Source organism: Magallana gigas, chromosome 4 (genome assembly GCF_963853765.1).
Source record: "Magallana gigas chromosome 4, xbMagGiga1.1, whole genome shotgun sequence".
NCBI lineage: Eukaryota > Metazoa > Mollusca > Bivalvia > Ostreida > Ostreidae > Magallana > Magallana gigas.
Window position 1 is genome coordinate 5,781,099 of NC_088856.1, and position 17,869 is coordinate 5,798,967.

Sequence of the window (17,869 nt, forward strand, 5' to 3'; positions counted from 1 at the left end):
TCAATGGCCAAACCTTATCATGCCCTCTTTTACCTGGTCGCGGCGTATCGTAGCTCATGCCAGTGAGGCCAGTGCCCGTTCAACCCACTGTTGGGACAGATAACAATTATAATAGATATGTACATGTATCTACCTTGTATTTCTTGACGTGCCTCCGTGTCTCAGGTGTATAGATCATAGAGGGACGGCAGGTAAATCGATCTACACACTGGCAAACGTCAAATGAAATGTCCTCATAAACTTGAACTGTTGTAAAAATTGTTTCGTTATTCTTTTATTTAGAAAATTAATATTATAGCTTTTAAGTGTTGTGTATGAGGTTCATGAGTTCGCAGCTTATATTTTAATGAATTACAAATCATGTTGAATTTATTTTATTAAATTTATTGTATAATCACTATACATTTAATTAACTAACATGTAGTACTACATACTTTCATGTGTGACTTGAAGATGCAATTTGTATATGCTTTTTGTAACTTTTCAAAAAAAATACTTGAGTAAAACTTGAAAGTTGTGGAGTAATACACAAAAGGATTTATTTTATAAATTTGCTGTTAGTTTCAAGTTCAGCTTATTCGCTCAAACCAAATAATTAGGTATACAAGAGGAACATATATATATATATAATACACATAAAAACAAATCGTCAGAGGTACATACAAACAGGTACATTTTCATACAGGGGAAAAAATATGATTAAAAAAGGACAGACTATAGAATCACTACTTATGTAAGACTTTGGTATAAAGGATCAAAATAGGAAAACAACTTAGAGGAGCAGACATTATTTTCAATGCGAAATACACCTGTCTGAAGTACCTGTAAATGTACAGGTAACAGGAGTTGTACGTTAGCTCAGTGAACCATTGGGCTCCAACAACCCCAGTCCTACCGTAGGTCGACCACGAGCACACCATCCTTTGGTTGTGAGCTTCCTCATAATTCTGTAATTGTCGGCCAACGATATTAATGCATTTACATGATCTGTTACATATCGAAACCATTGCTTGCAATGTAAATTTTCATTACATTTGATATACATCGAACGAGTCATTGATATTGAACAGCTTATACACTCAGTGTGGTCATGTATTTACTATATCAGGTAAGTATCAATATTCACTTGATTTTTTCCTATTATTATTAACAGATGTATGCACATCGAACATATGCTAAGCATGTACAAGTAGGCCAGTCTGATTGACTGTGAGGCACCGTCCCTTGGTACTCTCTGTTTTCATGACACTTGTTTCTCTATAGATGCAGTGTTAATATTTTATCTAACATGGTCAAATGTGTATAATATCTTGCACATATATTTCATTGTATTGATGGATCATTTGGCATATGGTTGCTTGTAATATGAACCTGGACATTCTTTGCTATTTTTAATATATTCGATCGGTGCTTACAATCTATTCAAGATGTATTACTAAAGTCAGGTACTCTTTACACAATCGCGCTGAAAAATGTAGTTCCATTCATGCATCAGCAGATACAACGTTATAACATATGTTTAGGATATCAATGTATATTTTACTCGTGAAAGAAAACAAAACCTTTTTCAAAGAAAAATAAATGTGAAGTATGCATATTCCTACGCTATCTGCCACCTCAGTCTTTTTCACGAAAAATAGGTAATTCTTCGATTGACAATTTTTCACTAATGAATACGTGTATTGCTTATATTACATTTACAATAATTTTATTAATGATTATTGTTTGTTAGTTATCACATAATCTCTTTAATCATTTATTGTGTATGAGTGTGTGTGTTTTTTTCTTTTCTTTATACTGACGGAAATGTATGCAACACCTGCACCATATTCCTGATCGCACTCGCGTAAACTCTATTTAAGGATGTGTGCACTGTTTGTTAGTGACGCAAGACAGGTGGCAGTATTTGCTACGGACATGAAGATCTATATTCGCCAGTTTTCTTAACAAGTTTAATTCAGTGATTTTAACTTTGATTTTAACAGTGATCGGCGAAGCACAGTAAAAATTAAAGTAATTTGAAAGTCGAATATCTTGGATATGGGGTAACCCATATCTACCGAGTATTCTTGTTTAATTCATTATTTGTTATAATCGTAATATTTTTTATGTGTGTGCCCCCTGAGGGCCCTTGATTGGTGAATTAGCATAATATAATATAAACTGTTAAGTACGTTTAATTACTCATTGTTGATTCGTTTTCGTTATTACGTGTTATACAATATGAATGTTGCAATTGAAGAGAGGAACATGTTTCATACAGCTAGGGGCGTGTGTTTTATTTTTCCTCTGTCAGAGGTCTAGCTGAATTTAAAATTAACACTATCCATCCATGGTTAAAACAAGTCCGTAACTTAGATTACGCCCTCTCGTAAAAAGTTAAAACTTCCACTGTGGAAATTTTCCCACACTCCAGTGAACCCGTAAAGCTGAATAGACGCAAGTTGTTTTACCACTCGGATCCCAGCAGAAATGTCTACTGTCATCATAGCGATTGACGAGAGTAAATTTGCAGAAAATGCCTTCAAATGTAAGTAATGTTTCGTAACACTTTTTCTTCATATTTCAAATTAATTCTGTTGCTGTCAAAAGCGTTTCTGTTGATTGATGTAGGGGCAGTGAGGGGGCAGTCTTGCATGACGTTTAAAACGTTTAAATTACCGGACCGCAACAAGACCAGCTTACGCTTGCAACCTGTCGTCCAGATTTATCTTAATTTCGAAATGAATTAGTCTCAGAATTGATTATTGATGAATATTTGAAAACTTTCATTAAAATCAAAAACTCTCATCCGTCAGATATTTTATGGTTTTCAGTATTTAATCGTTTAAAAGTAAATGTACATTGTACATATATCAGCTTGAATTTTTATTTAAAAGGCAAAGTATTTTGAGTGCAATTCTAAGGGTTTCTAGAATAATCTGGACATTTTTAGAGAGTTTCTATTAATTGTGATATTGATTTGTGCAGCGGGACATCAAATCACAATATCAGAATTGCTAGAGATGTAAAAAAAAAAAATGAGCGGTGCAATTCTTATTCATAGAACTGTCTTTCTCTAGATAAGTTTAATATGTATATGTAAATGACTGTGCGTCTAAGGACAAATACTATAAAGTGACGCAGGACATTATACCTAAATGAAATGTATCTTTCCAAGAATATCTTAGTCGTTGTTCCTTATGATTTCGTCATTTGGTTTGAGTGTTCGAACCAGTCCTTGCACAGAATCCCCATTTTGACAGACAATGCCCGTAGATTTTAAAATAAATCGTCATTTGATACTACATGTTCTATGATTGTACATATACTCCTGCAGGCATGTTCTCGAAACTTTCCTAAGATATTACCTTAGTGTATTCCTAAATATGACATTATAGGAAAAAGTTAGGAACATTCTAATATCAACTTAGGACACGTCTTAAAAGATGTAGCTCGACGGTAACTTAGGATCATCTTAAAATAAGTTAAAATATCCTAATCTACTAAATAATTCTTATTTTTCACATTTATTCGTACAGATCGAATTCGAGAGATTTGTGCAGGGATAAATCATAAAAAAAATTGTGCGTTTTGGTATTTAACACGACATGCCTAAACCATGCAGTAATTTTAATGTATACATTTTTATAAATATACATTTACTTAAATACATGTATATATCAGTAACCAACTGCAAGAACAATTTAGTTTTTCTTTTGATTCAAATAACTGCTATTTTGTGTGAAGAAAATGTACCAGGACAGAATTGGCTTACAAGCAAATAATTATTTGAACAATACGTATGCGTTCTTTGGGTGTGCATGAGAAATAACTTACAATATTGATTTACAAGTATCTCCTTGCAAATGCATTTAAGAATGAAGTGATAAAATTAAGAATGACCACACATGGCTTAAATAAAGCGTTCTAGATTTACTTAAAGCCAAGGATATTTGAATATTTAGAATTAGGAATTTGAGGTTTGTCAGATATGATATAGAACTGTAGTAAAGATTACTTTATTTTATCGGTGTTAATTTTAAAATTAGTTTAGAAAAACACTTCACGACAGTCCTATCTTAATATCCACAAAAGCTTGCTTTAAGACGGTCTCAGGACAAGGTAAGTGATGTTCTAAAGTAAGGACAAAGTTATAGCGGTTCCTAGATTAGGAGAGCTCCGAGAAACAAACTTTAAAAAATGTGTCGTTTAAAAATTTGTTTTACGCCTATTTTTATTACCGGTTTCAAAGATTTCTCAGTAAGTTGGGAATGATGCAAAGGGGGTCTACAAACTTAAGGCTACCTTTTATCGGCCGTCGTTGATCTCATTATACATTGTAAATACAGGTTAATTGATCTTTTTCCAGGTTACGTGGACAACCTGTACAAGCCTGACCACCGCGTGATCCTGCTGCACGTGATGGAGAATCTAATTAATGTCAAGGACATGAGTAAGTCACCATTCGTCACTGACCAGTGACCCTCACCTCTGACAGTGTCACAGTCACTCGGTCATATATACTGTAGTTGATACATATCATGGACCCAGTGAAGTAACATCTATACCCTTTAAACTACAATATATTTCAGTTATACATCAGGTTCAGTTTGGTTCCGGTGTTGGTCAATTTTTATGTGCATGTCATATTTTGACATGTTTCAAGTGCGTATCAATATGTTTATGACGTGATGTATAGCTCCAGAGTGTGAACATGTAGTTTATGTAGCTCAGGAGTGTGTACATGTAGTTTTTGTAGCTCCAGAGTGTGTACATGTAGTTTATGTAGTTCCGGAGTGTGTACATGTAGTTTATGTAGCTCCGGAGTGTGTACATGTAGTTTATGTAGCTCCGGAGTGTGTACATGTAGTTTATGTAGCTCAGGAGTGTGTACATGTAGTTTATGTAGTTCCAGAGTGTGTACATGTAGTTTATGTAGTTCCGGAGTGTGTACATGTAGTTTATGTAGCTCCGGAGTGTGTACATGTAGTTTAAGTGTTGAATGCTCTATGTGTTAGTTTATTCCATCATTATTATTGGGAGCATTGCAGAAAATACTTATTAATATGATGCATGTATGACGTACATGTACATGTTAATACTACATTTAGTATTTAGTAGTTTAGTGTTCTTGATAATCATTGAAGTTAATACCAGTCAAGTTTTTTTGTTAAAACTCAACCTGTGCTTCAATGACTTCATGGTGAAACCTTTTCACATTTTAGTAAAGCAATTATTTTCTATCTTTTATAGGTCCGGGGCGTATTATTGAGCTTCAACGAGAGGCCCAGCAGAAAGCAGCGACCCTGAAGGAGAAGTTTAGTGCACTGGCCGCCAACATAGGGGTAAGGCATGGGCGATAACTTAAAGGGACTTGGACACGATCTGAGATAAAAAAAAAAAAAATTATGTTTAAAATGGTTTACTGGTGTATTATAAATGATTTACCAAAATATTGAATGTTAAAGTCAAGTTACAAGCGAGATACAGAGGTAAGAATTGATTGTTATGTAAACAAAGCTCGAGTCTTAAAAGTTTTTTTTTACAAAAATTATAATGTAGAGAATTATCATTTCTTAGACAAAATGACATGTAAAAACAATTTAAACTAATTCAATATCTTCATAAAAACTACTATCAACAAAAGAAAGATACATTTGATTGAAACCTACACCAATACAACATATATGTAAATATGACAATATTCGAAGTTTGTTTACAAAAGAAAGAATTTTGAACTCTGTATCTTGCTTATAACTTGATATTTGACTTTCAAGTTTTGACATATCATTATAAACTTCTATATTTATCAGTATAAACATTGAAAATGGAAAAATAAAATTTGAAAAGTTGAAGTCAAATCGTGTCCAAGTCCCTTAAAATAGTAAGGAAGGGCGATTATCGCCGGAATCACCATAATTTATGAGAAAAGATGGGGAGATAATCTAAGGTTTAGGAAGGGGCGATATTACATGTAACGTAGGAATTAATTTAAACAATAAAATGCTTTCTTTGGTGATTCATTCGGGATATGAAGGTAGCGACATTGCAGGAAAAATACGTAACTTGCGTTAGCGGGTTATGTTAATTTTTCTTTTTTATAATTTTTCAATATCAGTTTCACTATCTGATATTCGTTATAACTTATAAGTTTATTTATTTGGTCTAGCTACATGTATATATACGTATAACTTCATGGTCATCCTTTTGATTCTTAAGATTCAGGCTGAAGTGAGAATAGAGAAAGCAGAGAAGCCATCACACGGCATCGTGGATATAGCTAACAAGGAGAACGCAAGATTTATTGTGACCGGAAGTAGAGGAATGGGTGTAATAAGAAGAACCATTCTTGGTAGTGTCAGCGATTTCATTCTCCATCACGCCAATTGCCCTGTGTTCGTGTACAAGATGCAGTGAAACGCCCAACTGACGCCGTCAATCCATGAAAAACTATATTACATAAAAAAGTATTACTCGAGGGATGTTGTGAAAAAATGACTTAGATGATATATTCATTTTATACTTTGCTCAATGGTTTCAATTGGAACACTCTCTGTATTTCTCATTATATGTGATGCGTTAGAGTGTTTACAAATTGGACCTGGCTCTCTTGTATATTAGAATAGAAATTATTTGTTTTATATAATAATAGTAGATCATAATACTCAGCTAATATTACTTTTTCCATTTTATTTTATTTTTCATATTTACATTAATATTTTTGTTTTAAGAAATTGTGCCCTTGGTATGCATTTTACATGTTAACACTTTTCTACGGAAATATATTTTTATGCAATTGAATTTTTAAAAAAAAAATGTTCGTCATCAGAAAATTTTATCGAAACTATGATGTTTGTAAACCTAAACTGTATGTAACTGACTAGCCAAATGGAAATGATAATTTAATAACAAACTGACCACTAAACTGCATTGCTTTTTATTCTATCATGATAATAAATGTCACACAAAATTTGTATAAAAGGCTAACTCACCATATATTTCGTCCAGAATTTCATAAACTCTGAAAACTTGGCCGGTTTTGCTGTTTACCATACCAAGTTCTTTCTATATTTTTACAATGTACGTCAGTTATGCAATAAATTTAATTGTCTATTTCATTCGGAATCAAGGAGAACTTACATCTACACAATGCTATATGTATATTATATACTCTTCTTGGTATGATTAATATAATTCGCTCTGTCAAGCCTATAACTTTGAGTTTGCCATGTACATGATCATGTTGGCAGTTCTAAAATTCATATAATAATGCAACATTCTACCAGTATTACTTGACTTGGACTGCTTCTTCTGTTTTTGTACAGGGTATAAATGTACTGTAAGTGTTTGGCAAGTTCTGAATTATTTTAAAATACTCCTTGTTAATCATTTAGCCGTATTTAATCTAATAAACATACTTTACCTTATATCTTTTTTAATACTTTTGATATTATCCCCTTTATCCTCAATCAACACTTACACAGATCATAAAAAAGTTTAACGAAAATTTACGTTCAAAACTATACTTTCTTCAGGAATTTTAATCATGAAAACTTCGTTCGTTTAAACACAGGCCTAGGGGTACACGACCACTACCTGCAGAACTGTAGCTCTCCGGGAAAAAAAATATTGACAGATCGCAGAGCTACAGGGCCACCCATTGAAAAAATTGTATATTTATTGCACAGAAAAACGTGCGCTAGTTTTCGACTAATTTACCTTATTTATACGCAAATTCTGTAATGATGGTGTTATTGTAGATAGAAACAACAACTCCAACGTAGGGTTCTCTATTATGACTTTATATCATATCATATCATAAGCTAGTCTATAGATTTCTTCTTGGTCTTAAGATAAATACATCTGGTCAGTATGAAGATCAGATCAAAAAGGACAAAGCAAAGAGAGGGAATTTAAAGGACCAATGAAATTGAGAATTCAAAAATAGAATTGACCATGTGATATATAATTAACTAAAACAGGTTTACACTGACCATAATGACCATTGTGATGTCATACTATATAAATAACTATGTAGCTATTTACATACTGTTAGCTTGTACATAAAGTTGTTTATATTGACAACTTTTATAGTAAATACTGTAAACTTATAATTTATAGAACTATTAATTAATAATTTCATGATAATGAAATTATGACTTAATTGATATGAAATATCACCCTATCACAATTCTGTAAAAACAATTAGTATCATTAAATTCTTCATGAAATTTACTACTGATATCGTCTCTTCACTTGCCTCGGATAGTCTTTTAAACACCATCACCAGTCCCGTAAATTCATGTGGTGCACTTTGTTTATATGTAAAAATGGCGACTCTCGATCTCGATGTAAATTCAACATACTTGATTTTCCGAGGTCGGTAGCGTGTTTCGGAGAAAGTCTGAGGCAAATAAAAAGGCGATAGCAGTAGTAAATTGCATGAAGAATTTACTAATTTTTTTCACAGAATTTGCGTATAAATAAGGTAAATCAGTCGAAAACTAGCGCACGTTTTTCGGCACAATAAATATACAATTTTTTTTCCCGGAGAGCTACAGTTCTGCAGCTACACGCCCACTTCATATCAAACTTTTGATCGATCCTTAAAGGTAATACTACATGTAGTATTTTCCACAGTGTCCAGTTAGTAGTTCCGACCATGCTTATACATGCATTTTTACCATAATCGCGGACAATACAGGTATATATTGTACGTTCACTTAAGAAATTTTTTTAGAAGAGTTTATGTAAAATATATTTTTCACCTATTTATTTGATATATTTGCACTCACTGGCAGTATATGAGGTCAGAAGTGACGCTATTTCTATAATTTAATCAAAATCAGTCCAAAATTAACATTTTTTTTTTATCTTTTTATGAATGGGAAATACAGAGCACATGCTTGAACAAGGAAATTTTTTGTCACTTATTAGTCTTGGCTAGATACATCTCTGATTTAAATATTTTGTTTATTCAAGCATGCGCTCTAAGAAAGAAAAACTGCTTGAAAACAAGCTGTTTTATGCTAAAAATGCAAAAATGGCGGGAAAAGGTTGTCTTCAAGATGTCATATTTCCAAATTGTGGGCAGTTGAATCAAAATGAACATGATGAAAAAACATCGCATTCACGTGTATGAATTCAATTGAATTCAAACTTCAACAAAATGACTTTCATAAGTTTTTTAACGTCGTATGAAATATCGTTCGTTATTATTTGTTTAAACGGTACATTTTATCAATAAGTATAGAAATGCGTACAAAATTTTAAAAAATCAAATGCTGATATGCTTCGTGAAGCATATCTTATCATAATAAGTAAGCTGTATATTTTTTATGGTGCATTAACAAAAAAAAAAAAAAACCGAAATCTTTACATATTTATCAGAAATTACGTCAAGTTTGAAACTGAAAAGTTTCGCTGTTATCATACGAATAGTCCGCTCACAATCGAACTTCATTGTCCGCGAACTTTTCTAACAACCCTCGTGTATAAATAACAATTGTGTACTAGTACTTTAAGATCATTAAATCTTTCAGTGTTTTTGATATAATTATAAACAAATGTAAATAAAAGTTCGTTTTCATTGTTACTTATTGCACTGTCACCCCAAAGTAAAACATGAGTATAGACAATGTTTAGATTTACAAAATGAAAAATTTCATTAAATAGAACATTTCTAGCATCATTGTATTTATCACATGTGAAAAAATAATGGTAAGTATCTTCGAACATCCGTTTTAAGCGCATTCCAGTCAACACCAGTGGGAACAAATGAAAATTTATACAATTCCAAACGACATTCTGTGCATGCAGTTGATGCAGTAGCACGCTTTTTTTTTCCAGGTATATGGTCGATCAAGAGCATACATGTACGTATATGAACTATTCATCTTTGAACAGTGAAATTATAATCTGGAAATTATTTATACATGTACTCATAAAAACAGCGATATCTGGCTTATTATTTTTCTAACATTAATTGAGTTTAAAAATATATAGTATTACTCCTTATGTATGTTATTCATGATGTAGGTGTCTATTTTTATTTCGAGAAAAAAAATAACGTCTAGCGTTAGCTTTTTTATCAAATTAGGTCTTATTGTGACTTTATGATGAGTATTTTTCATAATTATAACGTTTAGATCCGCCAGGAACTGGATGCTTTATAAAGGTCATCAACTCGCGAACTTTTTTTTCTTTTGATGCGTAATAAAAGGAACGGTAACTCTACATTGTTTACTCGACGAAGTGCAACGTGCAGGCCAACATCACCGCTTTGTCTCCAAGATGTCTACTGTTCTAATTGCCGTGGACGAAAGTAAATATGCCGAAAATGCTTTCAGATGTAAGTATTTATTACTTACCAAACCACAATCTGACCTAGTACGCAATAACTGTATCGATCTTTAGTTTATTCATATTGGAATGCATGGGTACGCAATAATGCTAAATCGAGAAATTTCTATCCGGTTATAGTAGATATAATGTATATTTAACAAATATAATGTAGTTTCAAAGGCTACAATAGGGAGTCTTCGGGGTCCAGAAGATTACCGGCATCTGTGGAGACCGGGCTTTATGTGAAACATTTTGTAAGTCTGTGGCCCGATCTCCATGATGTCACCGGTATCGATTTTACTTTTTTTCGTTTAGTGTTACACGACATAGTCTACCTGTTTTTAGTTTTCTCGTGAAAACGAGATTTAAATAAAGTGTGCAACCATTAAGCATGATAAACAAGTGAAAAAATTTATTGAATTTTGAAAATGCAGTTTATCGCCACAAGACCAGTTAAAACCGTTAACGTCTACTGTAGTGTAACTCTAAAAATAAGGTAATGCAACCTCAGGTTTTGGAGCTCAACAGTTATAACATACAATATCTAATTACATTAGTTAATGGTATATATACTAGCAAAAAACTACAGGTAGTTCAATATAATTTTTCATACGGCTAAGGGAGAAAAAAATCGTTCAAAAAGTATTAGAGATAAGATAAGATAAGATAAGATAAGATAAGATGTTTTATTTGGTACTTAAAGGCCATTGCCCACTGTACATCTAGGCATCATATTAATATGCAACATAAACATGTTATATACATAATGCATATACATACAAAATTTGTAACAATACTGTATTGTTGTGACATAGATTGTCATAGAGTTAACATTTCTTGTCTTATTGACAGACCTTTTTTGATAAAAATTGCTGTACATTTGATGACATTTTGGTCATTGCTGTTAAAAAGCTGGTCAATACAAATTGGAACCCTTTTTCTTTCTGATGGACAGTGAAATAAAAAATTTCTTCTTAAGTCCGCTAACATTGGACAGTGAAATAGAAAATGTACTTCATTTTCAATTTGTCTTAAATTACAAAGTTGACAAAATCTATCCGCACTATCAATTCCCTCAAATCTACCTTCTTCAATACGTAATTTATGTAAGGAACACCTGAAAGAGGCTAATGCCTGTTTTAAGGGGTAGCTTAGAAAGGTGAGGTAACTATTAGAGATCTCTATGCTTTCATTTTACTGACAAATCCTTGTGAGAAACGATAGTGTATTCAATATTAAATTCATTAGATTAACAAACATGTTTAGACAAAAAATGTAATTGTATATTAGAAAGTACTTTGGACAGGACCTCCTTTCAATTTATTAACTCATACATTTTTGTATTGACAATTAACTGAAAAGGAAGGGAGGGTGGGGGCTAATGCCGGTGGATTTATAGATAGAAGTTTTTCTTTTACAGGGTACGCGGCACACATCCATAAACCAACGAACAAGGTGATACTGTTGCATGCCATGGAGAACATCTTTATTCCGGAGATGAGGAAATCTTCATTTCCTTCCACAATGAGTCAGTAATTGTTTCTAATGCACTCCATCGGCGCAATTAATGAAGTATGCTTATATATAATAATGTTCTGTAGAAAGACGCCCTTAAATAGTAATGGACGTCCTTTGTCAGAATATCAAACAGATCTTGGGCTTGCTTATGTCTCATTTTAGATAGTTTGTCTGCAATCAAAATACGCGTGTATTGATTTTCTAATCTACCAAAGAATTCTGAATAGACGGACGCAAAACGTGTGAAAATATTGATGTGCAGTGAATGCAATGAACTATTAAAACTTTAAAATATGCGGTGACTCTAAGCATTTAATAAAACGATTACTTTAAATAATTTATATTTTACCAAAAAAAAAACCCACAAAAAAACCTCAAACAAATAACCCCCTGGAAGCTGAGGGAAATGTTTTTGGAAAACAAGAAATGAGCTATCATTTAAAGTCCATATTATTAAAGTGTTGTTAATTATACTGTAACAGAGTGACTTAGTCGTATTACAATGACATTATATATTGCACAGGTCCCGGGAGGATTCAAGAACTCCAGAAAGAAAGTGACGAAAAAGCAAAGGCGCTCAAAGAAAAGTACGCCGTTATGGCGGCAGGTCTGGGGGTGAGTGCAACTCAAAGAGCTGTCTCACAGAAATTACTAGTGAATGGTCAAATACCCAGTCAATACAGTACAGGAACCGGGGAAATTATTTTTATTACAAATATTATCATTACTATACTATAAAAATAGTGTACATGTAAGTTACAGTTCTCTAAGTAACATTTGGTAATGACATCTAACTATGAGGACAGAATATCTTCTGAAAAATATTGGTGTTCAATCAAAACTCAAAATACATGTATAGATAAATAAAAAGAGTTTCTTTCTCGAAACGACGTAGAACTGCAACGGATTAAAATGGTACATTTGTAAGTTGGTCTTTATCACGATACATTGATGTATAATACAAATAGGATATATTGTTGTATAATACAAACATGATACATTGATGTATAATACAAACACGATACATTGATGTAAGATACAAACACGATACATTGATGTATAATACAAACACGATACATTGATGTATAATACAAACATGATACATTGATGTATAATACAAACACGATACATTGATGTATGATACAAACACGATACATTGATGTATAATACAAACACGATACATTGATGTATGATACAAACAGGATACATTGATGTATAATACAAACACGATACATTGATGTATAATACAAACACGATACATTGATGTATAATACAAACACGATACATTGATGTATGATACAAACACGATACATTGATGTATGATACAAACACGATACATTGATGTATGATACAAACACGATACATTGATGTATGATACAAACACGATACATTGATGTATAATACAAACATGATACATTGATGTATAATACAAACAAGATACATTGATGTATAATACAAACATGATACATTGATGTATGATACAAACCCGATACATCGATGTATGATACAAACACGATACATTGATGTATGATACAAACACGATACATTGATGTATAATACAAACGCCATACATTGATGTATAATACAAACACGATACATTGATGAATAATACAAACGCGATACATTGATGTATAATACAAACACGATACATTGATGTATAATACAAACACCATACATTGATGTATGATACAAACACGATACATTGATGTATAATACAAACACGATACATTGATGTATAATACAAACACGATACATTGATGTATAATACAAACACCATACATTGATGAATAATACAAACACCATACATTGATGTATAATACAAACACGATGCATTGATGTATAATACAAACACGATGCATTGATGTATAATACAAACACGATGCATTGATGTATGATACAAACACGATGCATTGATGTATAATACAAACACGATGCATTGATGTATAATACAAACACGATGCATTGATGTATAATACAAACACGATACATTGATGTATAATACAAACACGATACATTGATGTATAATACAAACACGATACATTGATGTATAATACAAACACCATACATTGATGAATAATACAAACACCATACATTGATGTATAATACAAACACGATGCATTGATGTATAATACAAACACGATACATTGATGTATGATACAAACACGATACATTGATGTATGATACAAACACGATACATTGATGTATGATACAAACACGATACATTGATGTATGATACAAACACGATACATTGATGTATAATACAAACACGATACAAACACGATACAAACACGATACATTGATGTATGATACAAACACGATACATTGATGTATAATACAAACACGACACATTGTTGTATACTACAAACACGATACATTGATGTATAATACAAACATGATACATTGATGTATAATACAAACACCATACATTGATGTATAATACAAGCACGATCATTGATGTATGATACAAACGCGATACATTGATGTATAATACAAACAAGATACATTGATGTATAATACAAACATGATACATTGATGTATAATACAAACCCGATACATCGATGTATGATACAAACATGATACATTGATGTATAATACAAACAAGATACATTGATGTATAATACAAACACGATACATTGTTGTATAATACAAACACCATACATTGATGTATGATACAAACACGATACATTGATGTATAATACAAACACGATACATTGATGTATAATACAAACACCATACATTGATGAATAATACAAACACCATACATTGATGTATAATACAAACACGATGCATTGATGTATAATACAAACACGATGCATTGATGTATAATACAAACACGATACATTGATGTATAATACAAACACGATACATTGATGTATAATACAAACACGATACATTGATGTATAATACAAACACCATACATTGATGAATAATACAAACACCATACATTGATGTATAATACAAACACGATGCATTGATGTATAATACAAACACGATACATTGATGTATGATACAAACACGATACATTGATGTATGATACAAACACGATACATTGATGTATGATACAAACACGATACATTGATGTATGATACAAACACGATACATTGATGTATAATACAAACATGATACATTGATGTATAATACAAACAAGATACATTGATGTATAATACAAACATGATACATTGATGTATAATACAAACCCGATACATCGATGTATGATACAAACATGATACATTGATGTATAATACAAACAAGATACATTGATGTATAATACAAACACGATACATTGTTGTATAATACAAACACCATACATTGATGTATGATACAAACACGATACATTGATGTATAATACAAACACCATACATTGATGTATAATACAAACACGATACATTGATGAATAATACAAACGCGATACATTGATGTATAATACAAACACGATACATTGATGTATAATACAAACGCGATACATTGATGTATAATACAAACACGATACATTGATGTATAATACAAACACCATACATTGATGTATAATACAAACACGATACATTGATGTATAATACAAACACGATACATTGATGTATAATACAAACACGATACATTGATGTATAATACAAACACCATACATTGATGAATAATACAAACACCATACATTGATGTATAATACAAACACGATGCATTGATGTATAATACAAACACGATGCATTGATGTATAATACAAACACCATACATTGATGTATAATACAAACACGATACATTGATGTATAATACAAACACGATACATTGATGTATAATACAAACACCATACATTGATGTATAATACAAACACGATACATTGATGTATAATACAAACACCATACATTGATGTATAATACAAACACGATACATTGATGTATAATACAAACACGATACATTGATGTATAATACAAACACGATACATTGATGTATAATACAAACACCATACATTGATGTATAATACAAACACCATACATTGATGTATAATACAAACACGATGCATTGATGTATAATACAAACACGATGCATTGTTGTATAATACAAACACGATACATTGATGTATAATACAAACACGATACATTGATGTATAATACAAACACGATGCATTGATGTATAATACAAACACGATACATTAATGTATAATACAAACACGACACATTGTTGTATACTACAAACACGATACATTGATGTATAATACAAACATGATACATTGATGTATAATACAAACAAGATACATCGATGTAAATACAAGCACGATCATTGATGTATAATACAAACACGATGCATTGTTGTATAATACAAACACGATACATTGATGTATAATACAAACACGATACATTGATGTATAATACAAACACGATGCATTGATGTATAATACAAACATGATACATTGATGTATAATACAAACAAGATACATCGATGTAAATACAAGCACGATCATTGATGTATGATACAAACACGATACATTGATGTATGATACAAACACGATACATTGATGTATAATACAAACACGATACATTGATGTATAATACAAACACGATACATTGATGTATAATACAAACATGATACATTGTTGTATGATACAAACACTGATAATACTTATTATAACACTCTAAATTATTTTGAGGTTCTTTATTTCCACTTATGGGTATCAGCATATATATATATCTTAACCTTTCACTCATTTTGGAATATATATATATATATATATATATATATATATATATATATATATATATATATATATATATATATATATATATATATATATGTATATACACATTGACGGTTACTAAATATTCAAATAAAAACTGTTTATTACTCTTGTAATATACAATGTCAATATCATTGCACTCCCATTACTTTTTATTACCATTTACATAATTATGGTATTACCTTTTTTCCTTTGTCTAAAACATTTAAATTTAGGTTAATATTTCCTCATTAAACACATTATAAATTAAATTACATATTTCAATATTAAATTTAATACTGGATAATAAAATTCATTTACACACACTACTTTCATTGCAGTAAGCAAAGAAATCAACAAATACACATACCTAAGTAAGGACACAACGTGATTGCTAATTTTTCTTTACACCGAAGCTACATCTTCCCTCTTTGCCTTTCTCTCGAACAAAAAAAATGAGCGACGCAAGTAATACCCAGAATGCTTTTCTTTCTATGGCATTGAAAAATAATAAACCAAAAACCTAAATGTGTTTTCTATAATAAAGACAATAATTAAAATGTTGCTAACAATAAATCTAACTCAGCCAAATGGTATGAGTCACATGCTTACACACCAAAGGCACCCGCTTCCATGCCCCAAAACCACAGACAATCAATAAATATCAAAGTATAATAATTGTTTAAATTCCACCCCCTTACATTTTAAACAATATTTCTTTCACACTGCTACTGTTGATGTAGGTATCAAGGAAATCCATTTGATGCATAGCATTATTATCTTTTCTGCAACTTCACCTTGCGTGTATTTCTCCATAATTTACATACATAAATTTAAGATAAGAATTGGTGTTTTTTGTTTACTAGATTGATGCTGAAGTCCGTGTTGAAAAGTCCGACAGTAAACCCGAACATACCATTGTGGACATTGCGAACAAAGAGAAAGTCACGTGCGTCGTTACCGGAAGTAGAGGGATGGGTATTATAAGGAGAACCATTCTAGGTAGCACTAGCGACTTCATCCTTCACCACACACTCTGCCCAGTGGCAGTAGTTAAGATGGACGAGTAAATGACCAGGAACAACTCAGATTCTATGTACACACTACCTTATTTGTAAAACTTAAAAATGGGTAACTCTTACTTGATTTGTATATTGTTGTGTTCAAACTGCATCCATAGTATGCTGGTATTCTAATTTTGATTTTTTTTATTGATTTATTTAAGATATTTCCATTGTGTAACTTTTTTATAAATAAAATTGTTGAAAGCATATAACTATACTTTTGTTTGCTCTTTTTAACTATAAAGTACTAGTATCTTCC

The 17,869-nt window shown here is 31.4% G+C and overlaps 2 protein-coding genes across 3 annotated transcripts; both read left to right on the top strand.

The window, feature by feature from the left end:
- The first annotated feature begins 2,371 nt into the window (after nucleotides 1–2,371).
- On the top strand, nucleotides 2,372–7,409 carry LOC105328859 (universal stress protein YxiE). Of its 2 annotated transcripts, XM_011429892.4 has the most exons (4): nucleotides 2,372–2,530; nucleotides 4,352–4,435; nucleotides 5,236–5,327; nucleotides 6,202–7,409. In XM_011429892.4, exons 1-4 carry the CDS (start codon nucleotides 2,473–2,475, stop codon nucleotides 6,397–6,399), a joined length of 432 nt encoding a protein of 143 aa, XP_011428194.3. In that variant the 5' UTR covers nucleotides 2,372–2,472; the 3' UTR covers nucleotides 6,400–7,409. The 2 variants fall into 2 exon arrangements, with proteins under 2 accessions (XP_011428194.3, XP_065937106.1); XM_066081034.1 differs by lacking the exon at nucleotides 4,352–4,435 and having other exon boundaries at nucleotides 2,386–2,530.
- A 2,768-nt stretch (nucleotides 7,410–10,177) lies between these two features.
- LOC105328858 (universal stress protein MSMEG_3950/MSMEI_3859) lies at nucleotides 10,178–17,822 on the top strand. The gene is made up of 4 exons (XM_011429891.4): nucleotides 10,178–10,333; nucleotides 11,747–11,854; nucleotides 12,368–12,459; nucleotides 17,413–17,822. The coding sequence occupies exons 1-4, from the start codon at nucleotides 10,276–10,278 to the stop codon at nucleotides 17,614–17,616; spliced, it is 462 nt and encodes a 153-aa protein (XP_011428193.2). The 5' UTR covers nucleotides 10,178–10,275; the 3' UTR covers nucleotides 17,617–17,822.
- The last annotated feature ends 47 nt before the right edge of the window (nucleotides 17,823–17,869 follow it).

Excerpts from the sequence above, each read along its gene's own strand:
- LOC105328859 (XM_011429892.4), top strand. The coding sequence starts at position 2,473 with ATGTCTACTGTCATCATAGCGATTGACGAGAGTAAATTTGCAGAAAAT. Across the intron at positions 2,531-4,351 it reads TGCAGAAAATGCCTTCAAAT|GTTACGTGGACAACCTGTAC; the intron begins GTAAGTAATGTT and ends ATCTTTTTCCAG. Across the intron at positions 4,436-5,235 it reads AATTAATGTCAAGGACATGA|GTCCGGGGCGTATTATTGAG; the intron begins GTAAGTCACCAT and ends TATCTTTTATAG.
- LOC105328858 (XM_011429891.4), top strand. The coding sequence starts at position 10,276 with ATGTCTACTGTTCTAATTGCCGTGGACGAAAGTAAATATGCCGAAAAT. Across the intron at positions 10,334-11,746 it reads TGCCGAAAATGCTTTCAGAT|GGTACGCGGCACACATCCAT; the intron begins GTAAGTATTTAT and ends TTTCTTTTACAG. Across the intron at positions 12,460-17,412 it reads TTATGGCGGCAGGTCTGGGG|ATTGATGCTGAAGTCCGTGT; the intron begins GTGAGTGCAACT and ends TTTGTTTACTAG.